The sequence below is a fragment of the Schistocerca gregaria genome, chromosome 3 (genome assembly GCF_023897955.1).
Source record: "Schistocerca gregaria isolate iqSchGreg1 chromosome 3, iqSchGreg1.2, whole genome shotgun sequence".
Classification (NCBI taxonomy): domain Eukaryota; kingdom Metazoa; phylum Arthropoda; class Insecta; order Orthoptera; family Acrididae; genus Schistocerca; species Schistocerca gregaria.
The window spans coordinates 157,975,658-157,997,161 of NC_064922.1; the positions used below are offsets into that span (position 1 = coordinate 157,975,658).

Consider the following 21,504-nt stretch of genomic DNA (forward strand, 5'->3'; position numbering starts at 1 on the left):
TTTTTTATTTCAAGTGCAAAATTCAACACGGAGCTTTTTCTGATAGTACTGTCGGCCGCTGTGGAAAAAGCTCTGATGGCTGTTACGATTTACCTACATCCGTTCTGACAATACATAAAGATGTTCTCCTAATGATATGGCATTCGATCTTTCTATTTCTCTAAGATGGTCTCTGCATTGAAAATACTAACGTACCTGATCGGTAGGAGTATGTGTCACTCAGCCGATTTGGAAGGCCGAGTTGCTTATGTCTGTCTTGAAAACATCCGTTTCTTTATGAATAAAGAAATGTCGGGCAACATTTTCTTTGCACCAACGACCAAACAGAAATACCGAGGTGTTATCACTGCGCTATCAAGGAAAGGTTAGTTTTGTTGACACGAGAGGTCTCTGCAGTCTACGCCAGAACCTCCCTTCGAAGGTTGACTAAGTTACTCAGTGTCCGCCGTGTAGCGTTGTTGACAAGGACACATGGAGAAGAGTTGGGGTAAGACCGTGCTCGCTGAGTGAATGTTGTGTGTGATAGCTTTTCTGTGAACGAATACTTTTACCGCATTTTCTTATTTGTCGGGTGGATTCAAGCTTGAGTTAGCAGTCCGAATACAGCCGCAGCTGTTATTTTCAATAAAATGTTGTTGCCTGTTATATAGCCAGAAGTTTCCGCCAGTATAGCTAGTTGCATTTCAAGGTGGTATATCTGACTTACTGTCAGATAAAGGCGGAAAAGGTGTTATGATGAGGGGGTAGCGTAATTGGAAAAGTTTTATGGAATATTTTGTTTGCTGGTGACTGATCATACGACTGTAGTGGACTTGTTCGCTGGAAGCTACCAGTAGATTATTTACGCACTTGTATAACTGCTTGTGATTCTGCTATAGGTGTGTTTAAAGAACAAAACTCTCGCGTGATGTTGCATGGAAAGGAAAAATGCTTCCAATAATCATTGAAGCTTTTATTAGTTCGTAATAGTGTCATTTTAAGGACTAGAGTAATAATTGACAGTGTTCGCTCCTTTTACAGTACTGACAGCTTCTGTGTATTGCATACGTGTGGTGGATCTGTCAATGTTAACTTCGTTCTTTGGAAAAAATGTCTTGGAAATATCAACTTAGATGGTGAGCTTTTACCGCATAGTAGTCAGAATGCGCCCTTTGTTTCGCCTTATCTGACAGATTGGTCAGACTTGCTCTGAGGACCGGGTTCTATGAAAACGTCCCGTATCTGTAAGTCAGTTTACTGATGGAGGGTAAAGGTAAACACTTATATCCAGATTACGTACGTTATCGGATAGGGCGCTAGCTTGCACCACACCGCTTCGTATGCTATTTACTTTCCTTTAGGCTACTGATTTTGAGCAGCTGTTGCTATTAAGTGTCTAGGATTATTTTACTGATTGCTCATTTATCGTGCGTCTGTCACTTAAGGTCGATATTTTTCTAAGATCTACCAAGAAATCTGACGTGGCGCAAAAAGGGGTATTATACTGTTGTCAAATATTTCGTCGTGGTTTCTTCAGAATGAGTGGCATGTAGTAACAGAACAGCAGTGCGAGAAAAGCAGAGAAATTTCTATTTTAACGCTGTTAGGTACGTAGTTCCCAGTGACCTCTCCAACAAGAGTATGAAACGTAATTGAACTGATATCCCTCCTGTTAATGTTAACATAATAGTGCAATGCAGTGCGTACAGTTAAAGTAGCATAGCTGTAATCGTATTTTCGAAAATGCGTTAACATGAGGATTGAGCTGTGACCTGATGATCAGACGAAATTGAGTAAATATATCCACGTGCTTGCCAAGTACTTTCTGACGCTTTACGCAGACAGTATCGGGTTGGTGCACAGATTCTTTGTTTTTCCATAAATTTAATAAACGATAGACGACTTTGGGCATCAATGTATTTTCGTTCATCACTTAAGTCTGCCAAGGCTGGGATAACCGAGTCGAAGACTGTAGAAATCACGTGGTATGGAAGCGAAGAACTTGAGCCATGTTCGGAGCCCTTTCACCCGGAAAGGAAGCTCATTGGAAGCGGAAAAGGTGAAACTCTGAGGGCGGAAGATCAGGTGAATAACGTGGGTGCGGAATGATTTCTCAGCCCAGCTCCTTTTCAGTGATTTTTGTCAATCAAGCAAAATGCGAGCAGGAGCTATCGTGGAGTAACATCACTGCACGCATTCTTCCTGGTGGTTGTTCTGGGATTGCGTCTGCAAGGCTTCAATTGTTGACAAATGTCAGCGGTGATTATCCCACCTCGGGGTAGCAATTCGTAGTAAACCACACCGTCGCTGTTCCACTACACGCACAACAATCTTTTATGGTCTATGTATGGGGAGTTGCTGCTTTGTTCGGGCTCAACTATTGCTTTTTCCTTGTGTTAGCGTAAAGACACCATTTATCAGTAACGATACAGGATAGGTATCGCTGGTGCTCAGACATCCGCTGATTTTTCGTGTTTTTTAAATTTATTTATTAGAGCATGCTGTACTCACGTATTCCAATTTTGAACCTGCCCCACTGCAAGCAGAGGTCGCACGATGATGAAATGATCAGTTCATCACATCTGCCAGTTCTCGAACACACCGACTTGGATCATTGTGGATTAATGCTTCTAAACGATCTCAACCAAATCCCGAAGGTCTTCCTGAACGTAGAATCACTGTCAGAATGATTCTCCTTAACACGAGAAAGATTTCTTGCCGTGCTGTCCAGTAACATTATCCCCCATACACGGCGCAAATATTTTGGGTGCCGTCGCCCGCGACTGCACTCCAACATGAGAATGTTCCAATTTCCTCAATTGGGATTCCAGTTTCTAGCATCCACAGCTCTATTCACTATCTCCAAATCACAAAATGACAATATGTAAACTCAAATAGAAACGGTGAACGACAAAAAATTGAGTCAATAAATAAATCCATAACAAACGGAATAAAACCTTGTAAAACAAAAACGCTACTAAATTATGCGCCAACCTAGTAGCTCGTTTCACTAATTTTACAGATTTCACTACTATTCACACATTCAAAACTAGGCACGGCTTTAAAATTCTTGGATATTAGCTGCTATTAAGTCTTAGAAAAGTACTTTTGGCCTTGTCCTTGTTTCTATGCCTTGCGTGTGCCTACAAAGTTTCTCGGCTGCAGCACCTGTGATGCTTTACTCTTGAAGTGCATATCTTAACCTACAGCTAGCCCATGTTCCATCACATTTGGCACAATACTTAATTTCTATTAACTTTCAGCTACCACTGCTGCATCACCAGTGAACTGTATTGTGCTAATATATTATTATATATATTATATATGTTATTATATTATATATTATATATGTTATTATATTATATATTATATATGTTATTATATTATATATATTATATATGTTATTATATTATATATATTAATAGTGCATGGCAATGTTTCATTATGACAGCGTGTTAATTCTGTAAATATTAGCTGTTCCAGTTTACCTCATTGTAATCACCTATTTAGATAATCTGAAAAAGGATCGGGGTAGTACTATATTCAAATGTTTTAAGTTTTTTTATGCTAACTTGTCCCACACCCACGAGAATCACCTCATGTTTTGAGTCTATGGAACGAAAAATGAATCTGATCTATCTTAACAAAAAAATTCAATTTCCTTTTCAACAAGTAAACTGATGACAATGAACTTGGCTTAGATCTTTCCTTGTTTTGACTTATACAGACCTGTGAGTGCAGGCAATTATAATTCGCTTTGAGGAAAAACTGAATTTCCCTCTTCCTGCCCAAAAGCGGGAAAGTTTCATTCCAGATTATAAAACGCGTTCTCATTCAAAGAGCCACGATACGCTCAGAATACGACCTACTTTGTTTTCAACATGCTTCTCCACTCCATATACACAACACACAATGGTTTCAGTGTTTACACATGCCAGCCGCTTGCGGCAAATATAAGACGCCCGCTTTCTTTGATCAAATGAAAGCTGGGGCGCTAGCGTTAATAAAATAAATTTGACCAAAGTGAACTGACAGAAGTTCCTATTTGACTACGCCAAATATATTTGACAGAGCAACTCTTTCAAAGAAATTTCTGTAATGTCTTATTAACGCACTTCAGTGATTAAAGCAATTGTACAATTGTAATGTCAGATTCAGCGAAGTTCAGATTTTGGGGATATGTATATTTGTAAATCCTCTTAGTGACACAAATGAATTTGGTTTCCGTGAGTACGAACGGTTACTCCATGGCTGCGTCTCCCTGTAAATTAGGATATTTACAGATACTGTGTAGCATTCGTACGCTGGTCCACCGGGACTTAACAATCGCAAAACGCCTGCGAGGGAGGGGAAAAAGAGTTAAGGGGACGGAAATAAGTTTGTGATCCTTTTAAAGTTAAATGTGTTATTCATTACCGTATCGCTCATAATGAAGTAATGTAAATTTTGTCATGCGGCACAGTGGATATTATGTATGAACAGTATCATCAGAACTGTCATCTTTTCAATATATTTCTTAGTTAACATTTTAAAAATGGCAAAGAGATAGTTTCCACTTTGTGATGTGGCTTTCAGTACTAGCTGCTGGTGTGGGTAACACGGTAGATATTAGGTATACGACCAATACGTGAGCGAAGAAGGTAAGAGGGAAAATGTTGGAGACATCTCTCCAAATGGTTTCTCAGCTTCTGAGCTGTTAGCGTTAGTAATCCTGAACTTCTCCACATCGCTTATCCCATTACCAGAACGTCAGTTAGTAACAAGAGAGCCTCGGAACTCTCGATAAAACTGGAACACTTAAAGCCATACCATGACGGTTTCAAAAACTTTATAGGGAGATTTTTCATAGGTTAATTATTTAATCTTGCGATATTTTTGAGGTATAGCCTCATCAGCTTAAAATAGCAATAAAAAAGCTAAGCCTATTAGATCTTAAAGAAGTTACACTGACTTGGTGTGTGCTGTGACCTGCTCAGTTAATCTGAAGCGTTTCTCTGGTGGCGTGTTCCCTTGGGTCCACTCCTGTGGCTAACTAGATGTTGTATATTGTTTACAAACTACGTTGTCAACAATGCTGTGCAATTAAATATTTATGTATATAGATTAAGAGTTTTTATTTTTTTAGCTACTCGAAACGGGTGGATGGAGTGTCCACTCTTATCAGATAATTGTCTAGGATTCGTAATGGTCGTATAAGTAATTACATTTGCAATGACGTATCTACCTACGAGATTAGTTCACTAAATTCCACTGTCCTTAGTGGAACATCTATATTTGAGTGTAATCTTTTATTGAAACTACATAAAGTTTGACTTATTGGTGCTCTGTTTATCAAGAAGTCGCATGCTAGGCAGTTTCTCAATATTATCAGAGACAAGGTTTAAATGCAGCTTTGCTTCAGACGTTCTCGCTGTTGATATGGAGACAGAGCAGAGAGATTCAAGAAATAATTGTTTGTGGCGCTAATCACCAGAATTCTGCGAACATTCACTAGGAATTTGGCACAAAAGCTTCGTATATCATCCTGCTCCTTCGGAATAGAACCTTGGATGCTCTGGGAGACGATCCAGTAGTTTTGCGACTGCGTAGAGAGTTCGCTCTGTTGTGTTAAATCCGTCACTGTCTGATCAGGTGGTCTACTCCCAAAAGTCAAATACTGTACAGAAAGCGGTGGTTTACAATAAAATCCATCAGCCCAATCTTTTTTTCTCTACTGTTGCTACAATCATTATTAACTGAACAACTTTCATTTACAACTTAACGTCTGTTACGGCTAATGTTAATAGTGCTTATTTGAACTACACACATATGACTTGCTCGTGGGAAACATGCTAGTCCCTTCCGATAGCACTCGCCATCTTAAACTAATAAGGAACTGAATACTTGGATAGAAATGTTCAGTTTAATGTAGTGAAGTAAAGTACTGTATCTGGCAGTTTAGATACAGAAATTTCGGGAAGAGATCTGTCACTGCCGGTACTAGACTGAAGTTCGGTTCAGGTAGCAGTTATATAGTTACGTACAATAATTGTCATTCTGAAGCACAGAACAAGCATAGCCAAAGTTGCCCCTCATTATAGACTATTATTGGAATAGCAAGTTAGTAGCTTCGGCACAGGAAGCTGTATAAATTTTGGCTGTCATTTTCCGGCTCGTCATTTAAACCACGAAAATTGCGCTAAAATAATCGTATGGTATCTGGATATCACAACCAATTCTTTTTGGAGTCATCAGTCTTCTAAGTGGTTAGATGCGGCCCGCTACGTATTCCTCTTGTGGCAACCTGTTCAGCTCGGGGTAGCATTTGCACTCTACTTCAGTAATTTGTTGGATGTATTAGTCTATTTTCCACTATAGTTTTTACTCTCTACGGCTCCCTCTGGTACCAGGAAGTTAATTCCTGATGCATGTACACATGTCTTTAAGTCCTGTTCCTTCTTATTAATACTTCCCACTCGTTTCATCGCAGTTTCTACGGAGAACCAACTTATTTACAATATCTTTCTATAGCGCCACATCCCAAATGCTTCTCTCCCGTTCCCGTTTTCCCACTGTGCCTCATTCATTGCCGTAAAATGCTGTGCTCAAAGCGCGCATTTTCAGAAAATACTTCCTAATGTTAGTCGAGGTTTGGTACTAGTAGACTTTCGGCCAGCACCGGTCTACTTAAATCCTCCTTGCTTTATTGTCTATTAAGGCAAAATTACTTAGCTTCGCCTACTGGTCCCCAATTTCTGATAACTTCATCGCTAATTTGTCTGCTGCTTTTCGTTACTTCATGTTTACTCTACATTTTATTTTTTGAGTTTTCTATACCCATTGCTTTTAATTCTATTAGACACTTACTATAACTCTTATTCACTTTCAGTGAGAATGTCATTAGGGAACCTTACTGATGTCCTTTCACCCTGAAGTTTAATCCAGTCTTGAACCTTTCTTTCACCTCCGTCATCGCTTATTAGATTTATTGCTTGAACACGCTTTTTAACCTGAGCACTTCAAAAATGGTTCAAATGGCTCTGAGCGCTATGGGACTTTACTTCTGAGGTCATCAGTCCTCTAGAACTTAGAACGATTTTACATTGTCATACTCTTTCTAGTTCTCAAATTCTGTGAGCGTCTTGATTTTTCTTCAGTCTTGCTTCCGCTATCGCATCGGCAGAACTGCCGCTCCGGTGCCTTTACCTCTCCTAAAGCCGAACTGATACTCATCAAAGAAATCCTCAGTTTTCTTTTTCGTTGCGTATTACTTAGGTCAGTAGCTTGGATACATGAGCTTGTTAACAAGGTGAGGTTGGTTCTGACATCTGAGTCACAGATTTTGATAGTTTTGCAAGGGCGTTTTTATTGAAAATACGTGTTTCAGCTTTTTGCAACACTTTCTGAAAAGAAGCGACGATGAAGACGAAAAATCGTATTTTCATTACTATACATCGAAAGATCGTCTAAAAACATTTTTATTAATATGGGCTCAAAATTAATGACGTTACGTATTGTTTGTTCTCATGCGGTACCTTAGGTACCTGCAGGTCGAGCTGTAGGTCAGTGGCCGAGCGGTCAAGGAATTATACTACCAAACTGATGGCTCGAGTTCGATTATTGGTCGTGGCATTTTTCTTTAGACTTTTTTCGTTGTACCTTACAATCAACCGACCTGCACAGAAAAGTAACTCTATTAAACGTGTGAAGTTTTTTCATAGCTTGACTTCAGAATCACGAGACATCCCAGCAGACCAGCGGTTTACAAGACAAGGCGGATGGTGTATCAAAATCCATAACAAGATATCCACGCCAGTCATAATAGATATGCTTCTATAAGTTTAGTACATATCCGGTATATGACAGATCTATTCTTATCGATGTGAATCTGAATAATGTACTGGAAAAGTCAGTTTGGACAGATTTCGTTCGTGTTGCGAGACATTTGATTAGTTCGTTTCTGTGACAACGCTCGGGAACATCTCTTAGGATTACGAATCCGACTTAAGTTGTATGTTTGTACTATGTATCACTATAAAAACCTGTCGCTAAATTATATCTTTAACACCTCCCGATGTGTTACTTCGAAAACGGGCAAAGAAAAGTATTCAGATCAGAATATTATCAGGTGCAGAGAAAACATACTGAATGAAGAAGAGCTACGACCACGAATTGAAAACAGATCAGCAGCTTGAGAGTCTAATGCCTTGCCTGCTCAACTCGAATGTTATTAACTTTAGTCCACATATTATAATTAAAAAGTTATTACGTGATCTTTCATCCGTTCAATTTGGCCTTGATTTTTAAAAACTAGGATGTCTAGAAAAAAAGCAGAGAAGCGTTTTTATTTTAGATATAGGGCGTCCCTGCAAAACTTGGTCAAAATCGGTGACCCACATGCCAGACCCTCCCGTTGTAAGCCGATAGCACGATATTGAAAGTATCTTCGGGTTTGGTGCCGGATCCTAAAATCAACTTGACTCTATTTCGTCGATCCAGTGTTCCACACACCTGTCATTCACTGTGCGAATAGAACGGCCGACGTAAGCTTCCACACTGACACGGATTTTGTACACCCCGGGTTTCTTAAGTCCCAAATCATCCTTCACAGAGCCGAGCAGAGCCCTAATCTTAGGTGGACGGAACACACTTTTAATGAATGACAGGTGTGTGGAACATCGCCGTCACACGAGGCTACAACAGCCGGGAAAAATCCGCCATAGCAGAACACTGCCTAAATAAGGGACACAAAATGAAATTTGAGGAAACTTGATTGCCAACATTTCCGGTTTTTGGAATAGTCTATAAAGAGGCGATTGAAATTAGGTTGGCTGATAATTTAGTCATGACAATGGGTTTCCTCTTAGCAAAACGTGGAATCCTGTATTATCTCGCATCAAAACTGAACGTTCTTCGGTGCGGCATTGATTGCGTAATGTTGCCAGCAGTGTTTCACTAAGGGCGGCGCCACCTCCCTGTTATGGAAGGCAAAAACCGTGATGGGCGGCGCATGCGCCGTGTACTGAACGGTGGCATATATAGGACGTCGATTTGCAACCTGGCGTCAGTTCTCAGCGGGACTCACCAGCAAAAGCAGCATTTCCTGAAGATGGCGAACAGTTGGATCGCCGAAATATCGAGTCAAGTTGATTTTAGGATCCGGCAGCAAACCCGAAGAGACTTTAAAGACTTATTACGCCGGGAAAGCCTACGTAATCACAGATAGTACGATAATTTTCGCACCTGTCTGCCCTTGATATCTTAGAAACTGCTTTGACGATAATTTTCAGAGACTCTGATGGTACGTCGCCAATCTGATTCTACACGCCAACCTAAATAGTTTGACTGATTCCCCAAATGATTAGAAATTCCGGTAGTTGTCTATCCGTTCTGTCTTATTTGATAGCAAGTCTCCCAAAGCTCTGCTAAATTCTGACTCTAGTAATGTATCCTTACGTCCTCTCCAATTTCTTCTATCAACTCACCAGACAGGGCCTTCCCCTCAGAGGCCTTCAAATGTACATTCCAACTATCCATTCCGTCCTCTTAACAGTGGAAGTCTCATTGCACACTTAATGTTGGCTACATTATCGTGGTCACTGTAGACTATTTTGACTTTTCTACACGCTGACTGTACTTTCAATCACCGTTACATTTTAGATTCCTTCACATGTTCACTGCAAGCATTTCGCGTTGGTTTCCCTGCCTGCACTTAGTATTTTTCATTCCTAAATGGCTTACATTTCCGTAATCCTGAATTTCTCAGAACATTTTGTACTTTCTTTGCCACAGATGCAATTGTGACAATCTGTTTTTCACATAAGAAGGCTGGTCAGTGATACTAATTTCTAGACGATTACTAATGCTTATCCGTCATTTGTTACAGCTGCTGGCACCTTCTTCGTCATTTGTCTCATATCTCCTACGTGCTCTGTTTAAAAGGCTGTTGCTTCCATGATGTATCCCATAAGGCATCCATTTTTTCCAGGCTTGTAATCAATTGGGTTCAATCAAAGAATGAGAAGAAATGCCCCTATTCTGTTGATTTCAATGAGTCTCAAAACATGGCACTGCATTTTACACAAGGCTGCAACTGCTCTTCCATACATGTTCCGTGTGCGTGCCCAAGATCTACCACACGCTGAATCTTTTTAGTTCAGAGGCAATCATACTCATAGCTTAGGTTCCCCTTTTATATACTGTAGTGGACTTGGAAAAATTGGTCATAGAAACACTTGTCTACATGTCGTTGCACGGTTTAAAGATTTTATTTAGTTTGTTTGTAAAATTTCAGTGAACAGTTTTCGTTTACTGTGATGTGTAGGTTAGATTGGTATTAAAATTTATGGTGAAAGGATGCCAATAAGATTCACTAGTTACATTGCTATCCTCAGTGAACGTGAATAATTACAGGACAATTTGAGTGGAATGAAGTCTAAGGAATCAGAATGCGGATTGAAAATAAACTGAAGGAAAAACGTAGTAACGAACAACAAACGAGATTAGGGATAAACAAAATTGAAGTCAACAAAGTAGGAATTTCGAAGTAGTAGTGGAGAAATTCTGTTAGCTAAGAATTCGAATAACACGCAAAGCAAGGACAAAAATAAATCTACATCTATACTCCGCAAGCCACCCAACGGCGTGTGGCGAGGGCACTCTACGTGCCACTGTCATTACCTCCATTTCGTGTTCCAGTCGCGTATGGTTCGCGGGAAGAACGACTGCCGGAAAGCCTCCGTGTGCGCTCGAATCTCTCTAATTTTACATTCGTGATCTCCTCGGGAGGTATAGGTAGGGGGGAGCAATATAAGATACCTCATCCAGAAACTCACCCTCTACAGAGACAGCGAGCTACACAACGATGCACAGCGCTTCTCTTGCAGAGTCTGCCACTTGAGTTTGTTAAAGATCTCCGTAACGCTATCACGCTTACCAAATAACCCTGGATCTTCTCTATCTATTGTCAACCCGACCTGGTACTTACCCCACACTGATGAACAATAATAAAGTATAGGTCGAACGAGTGTTTTGTGGACTACATTTTCTAAGGACTCTCCCAATGAATCTGAACCTGGCACCCGCCTTATGAACAATTTTATATGATCATTTCACTTCAAATCATTCCGTACGCATACTCACAGATATTTTACAGAAGTAACTGCTGCCAGTGTTCGTTCCGCTATCATATAATACAATAAAGGAGCCTTCTTTCTATGTATTACCAACACATTACATTTGTCTATGTTCAGGGCCAGTTGCCACTCCCTGCACCAAGTTCCTATCCTCTGCATATCTTCTTACATTTCGCTGCAATTTTCTAATGTTGCAACTTCTCTGTACACTACACCATCATCCACGACAAGCCGCATGGAACTTCAGACACTGAAGGTAATTTATATGTATTGTGAAAAGCAATGGTCCCATAACACTCCCCTGTGGCACGCCAGAAGTTACTTTGTTTGTAGACGTCTCTCCATTGAGAACATGTGATCTGTTTGCTAAAAACTTTTCAATCCAGCCACGCAGCTGGTCTGATATTCCGTAGGCTCTTACTTTATCAGGCGACAGTACGAAACTGTATCGAACTCCTTCTGGAAGTAAAGGAAAATGGCATCTACCTGGGAGCGTGTATCAAATATTTTCTGGGTCTCGTGAACAAATAAAGCGAGTTGGGTCACACGATCGCTGTTTCCAGAACCCATGTTGATTCCTACAGAGTAAATTCTGGGTTTCCAGAAACAAGCGAGCAAAAAATGTGTTCTAAAATTCTACAACTGATCGATGTCAGATAAAAGGCTATAGTTCTGCGCAGGTAATGAGGGAATTAATGCCAAACAGATATCTTCTAATATCAAACTCAACCACTCGACATCGCTCAACGAACTGAGTTGTACTTCTTGTCGGCTTTGTGCACTCGACGAACGGCGCTCGGTCCTGCATTTGGAAACATTCGGGTGTACAAAGTGTATTTAGTTATACAAAAGTGGCAGGGTCCATTTGATATTTTCACATTAGTTTTTGCCAAGAGGTTGAGACGAACAATTACGCTGAATAGTTTCAAATTTCATGTGGATACACTGGATCAGCGATTCAGGCAATGATCTTTCGCACTCTCAAACGGCGGATGGAAGGTAATCTCGTTCACTACACCGCACAGTGAACCCTATAACCTATCTACAGAGTGGGAGTTCCTCAGTGCCCTTGTACATTACCCCGACACAGCTCCTGGGCCAGATCGGATCCACAGTCAGATAAATATCTCGTCTCTCTGAGACATCTCCTCTTGATCATCAACCAGATCTGGTGCGATGGCGTCTTTCCATCATTCCAGTGCTGAAACCCAGCAAAAAACACGCTTAATATGGATAGCTACCTGCCCATCAGCCTCACCAACGTTCTTTGTAAGCTGCTGGAACGTATGGTGCTGCGTTGTCCTTTAGTCAAGTGACCTACTGGCTCCATGCTAGGGCGGCTTCCGCCTGGGTCACTTTTTTTCGTCATCTGTCTACCGACTGGTTTGATGCCGCCCGCCACGAATTCCTTTCTCAGAGTAGCACTTGCAAAACTACGTCCTCAATTATTTGCTTGACATATTCCAATCTCTGTTTTCCTCTACAGTTTTTACCCTCTACAGTTCCCTCTAGCACCATGGAAGTCATTTCCTCATGTCTTAGATGTCCTATCATCCTGTCCCTTCTCCTTATCAGTGTTTTCCACAGATTCCTTTCCTCTCCGATTCTGCGTAGAACCTCCTCATGCCTTACCTTATCAGTCCACCTAATTTTCAACATTCGTCTATAGCACCACATCTCAAATGCTTCGATTCTCTTCTGTTCCGGTTTTCCCACAGTCCATGTTTCACTACTATACAATGCTGTACTCCAGACGTGCATCCTCAGAAATTTCTTCCTCAAATTAAGGCCGGTATTTGATATTAGTAGCCTTCTCTTGGCCAGAAATGCCTTTTTTGCCATAGCGAGTCTGCTTTTGATGTCTTCCTTGCTCCGTCCGTCATTGGTTATTTTACTGCCTAGGTAGCAGAATTCCTTAACTTCATTGACTCCGTGACCATCAATCCTGATAAGTTTCTCGCTATTTTCATTTCTACTACTTCTCATTACCTTCGTCTTTCTCCGATTTACTCTCAAACCATACTGTGTACTCATTAGACTGTTCATTCCGTTCAGCAGATCATTTAATTCTTCTTTACATTCACTCAGGATAGCAATGTCATCAGCGAATCGTATCATTGATATCCTTTCACCTTGTATTTTAATTCCACTCCTGAACCTTCCTTTTATTTCCAGCATTGCTTCCTCGATGTACAGATTGAAGAGTAGGGGCGAAAGGCTACAGACTTATCTTACTCCCTTCTTAATACGAGCACTTCGTTCTTGATCGTCCACTCTCATTATTCCCTCTTGGTTGTTGTACATATTCTCGCACTAATCAGCTCTTGCCGTCTTCGGAATTGTGTGGATGACGCTTTTCCGAAAGTCAGATGGTATGTCGCCAGACTCATATTCTACACACGAACGTGAATAGTATTGTTGCCACTTCCCCTAATGATTTTAGAAATTCTGATGGAATGTTATCTATCCCTTCTGCCTTATTTGACCGTAAGTTCTCCAAAGCTCTTTTATATTCCGATTCTAATACTGGATCCCCTATCTCTTCTAAATCGACTCCTGTTTCTTCTTTTATCACATCAGACAAATCTTCACCCTCATAGAGGCTTTCAATGTATTCTTTCCACCTATCTGCTCTCTCCTCTGCATTTAACAGTGGAATTCCCGTTGTACTTTTAATGTTACCACCGTTGCTTTTAATATCACCAAAGGTTGTTTTGACTTTCCTGTATGCTGAGTCTGTCCTTCCGACAATCATATCTTTTTCGATGTCTTCACATTTTTCCTGCAGTCATTTCGTCTTAGCTTCCCTGCACTTCCTATTTATTTCATTCCTCAGCGACTTGTATTTCTGTATTCCTGATTTTCCCGGAACATGTTTGTACTTCCTCCTTTAATCAATGAACTGAAGTATTTCTTCTGTTATCCATGGTTTCTTCGCAGATACCTTCTTTGTGCCTATGTTTTCCTTCCCAACTTCTGTGATGGCCCTTTTTAGAGATGTCCATTCCTCTTCAACTGTGTTGCCTACTGCGCTATTCCTTATTGCTGTATCTATAGCGTTAGAGAACTTCAAGCGTATCTCGTCATTCCTTAGAACTTCCGTATCCCACTTCTTTGCGTATTGATTCTTCCTGACTAATGTCTTGAACTTCAGCCTACTCTTCGTCACTACTATATTGTGATGTGAGTATATTTGCTCCTGGGTACACCTTACAATCCAGTATCTGATTACGGAATATCTGTCTGACCATGATGTAATCTAATTGAAATCTTCCCGTATCTCCCATCCTTTTCCAAGTATACCTCCTCCTCTTGTGATTCTTGAACAGGGTATTAGCTATTACTAGCTGAAACTTGTTACAGAACTCTTTCATTCCTCGTCCCAAGCCCATATTCTCCTGTAACCTTTTCTTCTACTCCTTCCCCTACAACTGCTTCCAGTCGCCCATGACTATTCGATTTTCGTTCCCCTTTACATACTGCATTACCCTTTCAATATCCTCATACACTTTCTCTATCTGTTAAGCTTGCGACGTCGGCATGTATACCTGAACTATCGTTGTCGGTGTTGGTCCGCTGTCGATTCTGATTAGAACAACCTGGTCACTGAACTGTTCACAGTAACACACCCTCTGCCCTACCTTCCTATTCATAACGAATCCTACACCTGTTATCCCATTTTCTGCTGCTGTTGATATTACCTGATACTCATCTGACCAGAAATCCCTGTCTTCCTTCCACTTCACTGACCCCTACTATATCTAGATTGTCTTTGCATTTCCCTTTTCAGATTTTCTAGTTTCCCTACCACGTTCAAGCTTCTGACATTCCACGCCCCGACTCGTAGAACGTTATCCTTTCGTTGAGTATTCAATCTTTTTCTCATGGTAACCTCCCCCTTGGCAGTCTCCTCCCGGAGATCCGAATGGGGGAATATTCCGGAAACTTTTGCCAATGGAGAGATCATGACACTTCAACTACAGGCCACATGTCCTGTGGATACACGTTCGTGTCTTTAATGCAGTGGTTTCCATTGCCTTCTGCATCCTCATGTCGTTGATCATTGCTGATTCTTCCGCCTTTAGGGGCAATTTCCCACCCCTAGGACAAGAGTGCCCTGAACCTCTATCCGCTCCTCCGCCCTCTTTGAAAAGGCCGTTTGCAGAATGAGGCTGACTTCTTATGCCGGAAGTCTCCGGCCGCCAATGCTGATTATTTATCAAAATTTAGGCAGTGGCGGGATCGAACCCGGGACCGAAGACGTTTTGATTATGAATCAAAGACGCTACCCCTAGACCACGGGTAGAACTGGTCAATCTACTACTGATAATCTTGTTCCTCGAGTCTGCCATCCGAATAGCCTTTTCCAGACGCGAACACCTTGTTGCCATCTTCTCTGATTAACGAAAAGCGTGTGACACCACTTGGTGAAATCATATCCTTGGCACATTATACGAGTGTGGCATCAGAGGCCCACTCCCGATTTTTATCCAGAATTTCTTGTATTTTGTGTCAAAGTTGGCGCCTCCCATATCCAGGAGAATGGGTTCCTACAGGTATCTGTATTGCGTCTATTTTTAGTTGCCATTAACGGTAGGGCCGTCCGTCTCACCCTCTCTGTATGCAGACGACTTCTACATTTGGTACTGCTCCACCAGTACTGATGTTGCTGAGCGGCGCCTACAGGGAACCATCCACAAAGCGTAATGATGGGTTCATGATGGGTTCTAGCCCATGGCCTTGATTTCGGCAGCTAGTGGTGTGTTATGAACTTCTGTTGGCGTCGTACCGTTTATCTGGAACCAGAACATTACCTTACTGGCGATCCCCTCACTGTAGTGGAGACATATCGATTTTTAGAACTGGTTTTCGACGCCCGATTGACTTGGCATCCTCACCTTCGTCAGCTTAAGCGGAAGTGCTGGCAGCACCTCAATGGCCTCCACTGCCTGAGCAATACCAATTGAGGTGTAGATAACTCTAGCCTGCTGCAGCTGTACAGAGCCATTGTTAAATCCCATGTTGACTAGGGGAGTCTGGTTTATGGTTCGGCGGCGCCCTCAGTGTTGCGTTTTCTCGAGCCAGTGTACCACTGCGGGGTTCGCCTAGCGGCAAGGGCTTTTAGGAAGAGTCCAGTGACCGGCGTCCTTGTGGCAGCCGGAGTCCCTCCATTGCAAGTTTGGCGTGTGCAACTGCTGGCCAGTTACATTGCACATATTTGTAGTTCTCCTGTGCATCCGAATCACCCACGACAGTTCATCTCGCGTACTGGTGGCCCAGGTCAGGGCTTCCAATTGCAGTTCGTGTCTGATCCCTTCTTTCTGGAGTCCTTGCCTTTACCACCTATACTTGGAGGTCCATTCACGTACACATCCATGGTGTACACTTAGGCAGCGGCTTTGCCTGGACCTTTCACATGGCCCTAAGGACTCGGTTGACCTTGTGGCTCTCTGCTGCCACTTCCTCTAGGTTCTTGACATGTACTGAGGCCATGCTGTGGTTTACACTGACAGCTCGATGGCTGATCACGTCAGCTTCGCGTATTTCCATGGACATATTGAACAGCAGTGTTTTCACTGCCAAGCTGGTGGCTATATCTCGTGCTCTTCAGCGCATATGTTCATGCTCTGAGGAGTCTTCTGTGTACTGACCCGTTGAGCAGCCTACAAGCTATCGACTAATGATACCCTCGTCATCCTTTGGTAGCGACCATCCAGGAGTCAATCTATGGTTCAAATGGCTCTGAGCACTATGGGACTTAACGTCTGAGGTCGTCAGTCACCTAGAACTTAGAACTACTTAACCCTAACTAACCTAAGGACATCACACACATCCATGCCCGAGGCAGGATTCGACCCGCGGCCGTAGCCAGTCAATCTATGCCCTGGAATGGTCCAGTCGGTTAGTGGTGTTTGTCTGGACCCCAGGTCACGCCGGAATCAAAGGCAACGAACTTGCCGACAGGCTGGCCAAACAGGCTACCTGGAAACCGCTTATGGAGATCTGCTTCTCTCCAACTAACATGTGTTCTGTACTATGCTGAAAGGTTATGCGGCTTTTGGAGGCGAAATGGTATAACCTCAGCACGCACAACAAACTGTGTGCTAATAAAGAGAATGTGTGGCAGTCCTCCATGCGGGCCTCTCACAGGGGCTCTGTGGTTCTCTGCCAGCTCCGCTCCGGCCAAGCTTGGGTGACACACGGCTACCACCTGCACTGTAGTGACCCACCTCAGTATTGGTGCAGCGCCCGGTTGACAGTGGTCCACATCTTGGTGAGCTGTCCTCCTTTGGCTACCGTGCGATGCACTCATCAGTTACTGGACACAATGCTATTTATTGTAGCTGACAACGCTTCATCGGCTAATTTAGTTCTTTGTTTTATACGCGGTGGTAGGTATTATCACTCTGTATAAATTTTTGCGCATATCCTATGTCCGTTTGTGTTCTCCACTCTAATACTTTTAGGGTGGGTGTTTTAATGTGTCGCAGAGTGGTTCGCTTTTCCTTTCTACTCTCGTGGTCAGCCAGCCAGTCATCTGCTCTCTTTTTTTTTTTTTTACCCCTTCTACTCGTTTCTTGCTTCTCTCTGTGGTTTACTTTCCCGTTTTTGTCTATAGTAGTGTTGGTTGTCCTTCTGTCGTTCTTCCTTTTCCCTGTTATTGTGCTGTAGGTCTCCTTTTCTTCTTTCCCTTGTGTAATTATTTTACTGGGAGCAGGGATTGATGACTTCGCAGTTTTGTACCTCCGCCCCCCCCCCTATCTCTCTTAAACCAACCAGATCCATATTCGGCATATTAAGTGAAAGTCCTGGATGCAGCTAAATACACTTCGCCGCCTGGGTCGCACCTGCTGGGGCGCAGATCACACTGCACTGCGGTCCCCCCATTGTGAATCAGGTAGCAACAGCAGTTTGTTAATTACGTGACACACATGCATGGCTCTTAAGCATCCAAACTAAGATCTCCTCTTTCCAAACCGAGAGATCCATCTCCCACAATGGCGACCCAGATCAGGAATTACGATCGCATCTGTGTCCAGTCTCTCCTCTCTGAACTCCAGCTGTATCCTTTACAATATTTCCTCTGCCCAACCCGTGTCCACCTTGCGGTACATCCCTCGGTCACTGCATCGTCTTGACCTATCCCAAGGCCTTCCGTTACCAATTTATCTCCATCCTTGGCGTATCTTGAGGTTCAGAAGTAGTTTACACTGATGACTAGAGGACTGCTGGTAACGTTGTCTTTGCTTGTGTGGGCTGTACTGAACTGTACTCCTTGCTGGATGGATGTAGTGTTTTCACTGTGGAGCTGGTAGCCATTTCTCATGCCCTTGAGCATATCTGTTCCTGCACCAGTGAATCCTTTCCCATCTGCAGCCATTCCTTGAGCAGTTTTAAAGCTGTTTACCAATGTTACCTTCGCAATCACTAGGTCATGGATTTCCTGTATGCACTCAATGTGGATGCTCAGTGATCATCTGGACGCTGTGCCACGTTGCTATCCTGGGAATGAACTAGATTAGCCAAACCAGCTACCAGTAAGCCTACTCTTGAGAATTATTCCGGAAACAGAGCTCTGATCGGTATTATGCCACAAAGTTTTAGGAACTTTGACTACAGAATGGCTCTGACTTCACCAACCTAAGTGATAAGGGACTATGTATCTGTGGAGGTCCTCTACGCAGGCCGCTTGCTGGCTTCACATCGGCCTTACGTGGCCAACTCAAGGTAATTTCCTCCATTGTGAGGACCCACTCCACTGTCATTATGGTTCCCAATTGGTGACTCATATTTTGCTGGGCTGTCTCAACTCTTTAATCTCCCTTATTGTTTCTAAACAGCTCATCTTGCTGGTGTTGGTAGCATTTGTTAAAATTAAATGTCTGGCAGTTAGACTTTGGGTCATTTACGATATAGCAAAGAAACACAAACTGCACAGGCTCCTGGCGTAGTGGATTGATATGTACCTGCACAAATGCTGAAGTAGCTGGTTCGTGTCCTATTTAATTTTTTTTTTTTTGCCTTCATGTTCCTACAAGAGTGGGGCTATTAATTTAACACTGCTCTCTTAGGAGTGAGTTGTCATTCTCAGTAATTTACGAACTTAGCAGGAGACGTGTAAATCAACGTACTCACACACGTTGATCATTTGGTAAAATAAACTACCATGAGAATAAAAAGCATAGTGGCCAAAAACCAGAAGCAATTTGTATCAACCGTCTTGCAGCCTTTGACGAGAAATATAAATAATTTTTGACCATTTGGGAGCTGTGATGATAAAACCTGCTTTCACACCGAATCGTATTTTTAAGATAGACGAGACGGGGATAACACTGTCAAAGATCCTGGAAAGTTGTTAGCATACTATATGGAAAAGTTTTCTTTGTGGTTAGCTGGGAGTGAGGAAAAATAACCGACTTGCTATGCGAATGCTGCAGAGGGCTATATCCTGTCTGTTTATATTCCCCCCAAAAGAATATCCAACATTTGCAAAAGGATGGCCCTCCATGCGGATTGTATAGTTGTTCCCATAATGGTTAGGCAAACGAAGCTTTGTTAATCGTTTAGCTTAAGCAATTGTAGACAAAGTGCTTCTGGTATTTGACAACTGTGGTAGCCATGGCACCTCTGCAGTATTTGTCTTAACGGCATAATTATGCTCTCGATCCCGCCATACACTTCTCATCGGCTTTTGCTGCTCGACATCTCACTGTATTCACCATTCAAATCTGCCTTTCAATATAAATCTGACATCAAAATCGAATTCACCTGCCACAGAAACCCAACATGACGTTGCTGGAATGTTTACCACTGCGTATTCCAAAGTACCAGTATTAGAAATGCTGATGCTGGTTTCAAGCAGGTATTTTTACTATAAACCCAGATACATTCGCAGATTACTTGCTTGTTCTAACCATTTGGTTTCATAAAGGGATTCCAGAAATAGCAGTAGTGATTAGCGAACAAGTAAATCAGCTATGAGCAAAAAGATGTCGAATAACTCGGCGCGTTCAGCATTCTGTTTGGCAAGCAATCAATCCACATCAACACTCACTGGTCATTTGGCTCCAGTGCCTCAGCTCAAAAAAAACTCTGAACATTGCTTCTCAATCAAAACGTAGGTATAATTGTGACTTACGAGAAGCCCAAAGCAAAGAAACAAAGTAAACCCCAAATAACATTCAGAAATTTTGAGTGGAAGTGCTAAAGTGAAGAAGCTACTCAAAAAGAAACGTAAGGAATGTAGGACGAAAGAGACAAAGCAAAGGAAACCAGTTACAAAACGCAACCACAATTCAAACTTCGGTTCGGATTCTGAAGACTGTGATATTAACATAAATGAAGATAAGTTGTATTTCGAATTTCATGATTTGCCATACAATGGAAAGGAAGAAATGTAGTACATTTATGGTCAGTTTGGGATGAATAGCCTGTGGGCTTTAGATCAATGCTCTTTGCAAGGTGACTGTGGTGCAAAGTGTTTTTGTGACATTTGCTTGCAGAAATAGGCCTAAGCTTCAGTTTAAATAAAAAATACTCACTTGTTTCCCTCAGATAGGCTAAACACATTGACTGATAAGTTAATTTTCTTGCGAGGTGTTATTGCTTATAAATATTTGGATTTAAAGCATTATAACCGTTAGTCTTAATTTGTAAAATGTTTGTATTAATTTTTTTGTAAGCCATAAATTTGTCAGATGAGCTAATGTTTTCATTAAAATTATTGCGATTTAGGTTATTTGTAAGAATTTTTAACACAGTGGATAAAACAAATGTATAAAATAATTAAATTTCAATGTTTCCCACATAAAACACGTCAGTGATCTATGGGTAGAGAAATGCTGATGAAAGCTGTTTTGGTTTTGACACTTCTGTTCTAAAGAATAGAACTTGGGCGACTTTTAATTCTAGACTACATGCAGTAATATATATATTTGATGCAAAATTTTAAATTTCCATATACTTGTATTAAGTGATATTTGTCCTTATGTAATGGGTGCTTCCCCATTCTCCCAAACATTGATATGTAGGCCTGTGTAAACGCCCAAGTATATCTTGGGAAGGAGGAGTGCCACAGTACCTCATGTCTGTCACATGTAAACAAAGGCGCATCATGTAATACTGTTTGTGAGAAACAGTTTTCTGAAATTAGGTTTTTAGTCTTCCGAAAGTTGCACTTGTAAAAGTACGAGGATCACTCAAAAAGAACTGCACACTATTTTTCAATCCATCTTTTATTCTAAACGTTTGACAGTTCTACATTGTGAAGATGCACCCTTCAGGAACAATATCATTTCTCCACATAATTTCCATCCCTCGCAACTGCCTTACGCCATCTTGGAACCAGCGCCTGTATACCCGCATGGTAAAATTCTGGACCAACCTATTGGAGCCACTGTTTGGCAGCGTG

General features: G+C 41.8%; 1 protein-coding gene across 2 annotated transcripts in view; it reads left to right on the forward strand.

Annotated features, from left to right (window-relative positions):
* Nucleotides 1-213: 213 nt before the first annotated feature.
* LOC126353915 (histone H1-I-like) overlaps nucleotides 214-21,504 on the forward strand; it is a 38,145-nt gene continuing 16,854 nt past the window's right edge. Inside the window, exon 1 of one of the 2 annotated variants that reach the window (XM_050003148.1) lies at nucleotides 214-487. In XM_050003148.1, the coding sequence (XP_049859105.1) occupies nucleotides 472-487 (16 nt within the window). In that variant the 5' untranslated portion in view covers nucleotides 214-471. The remainder of the gene's footprint in view (nucleotides 488-21,504) is intronic. The other variant, XM_050003147.1, reaches the window with a different exon arrangement.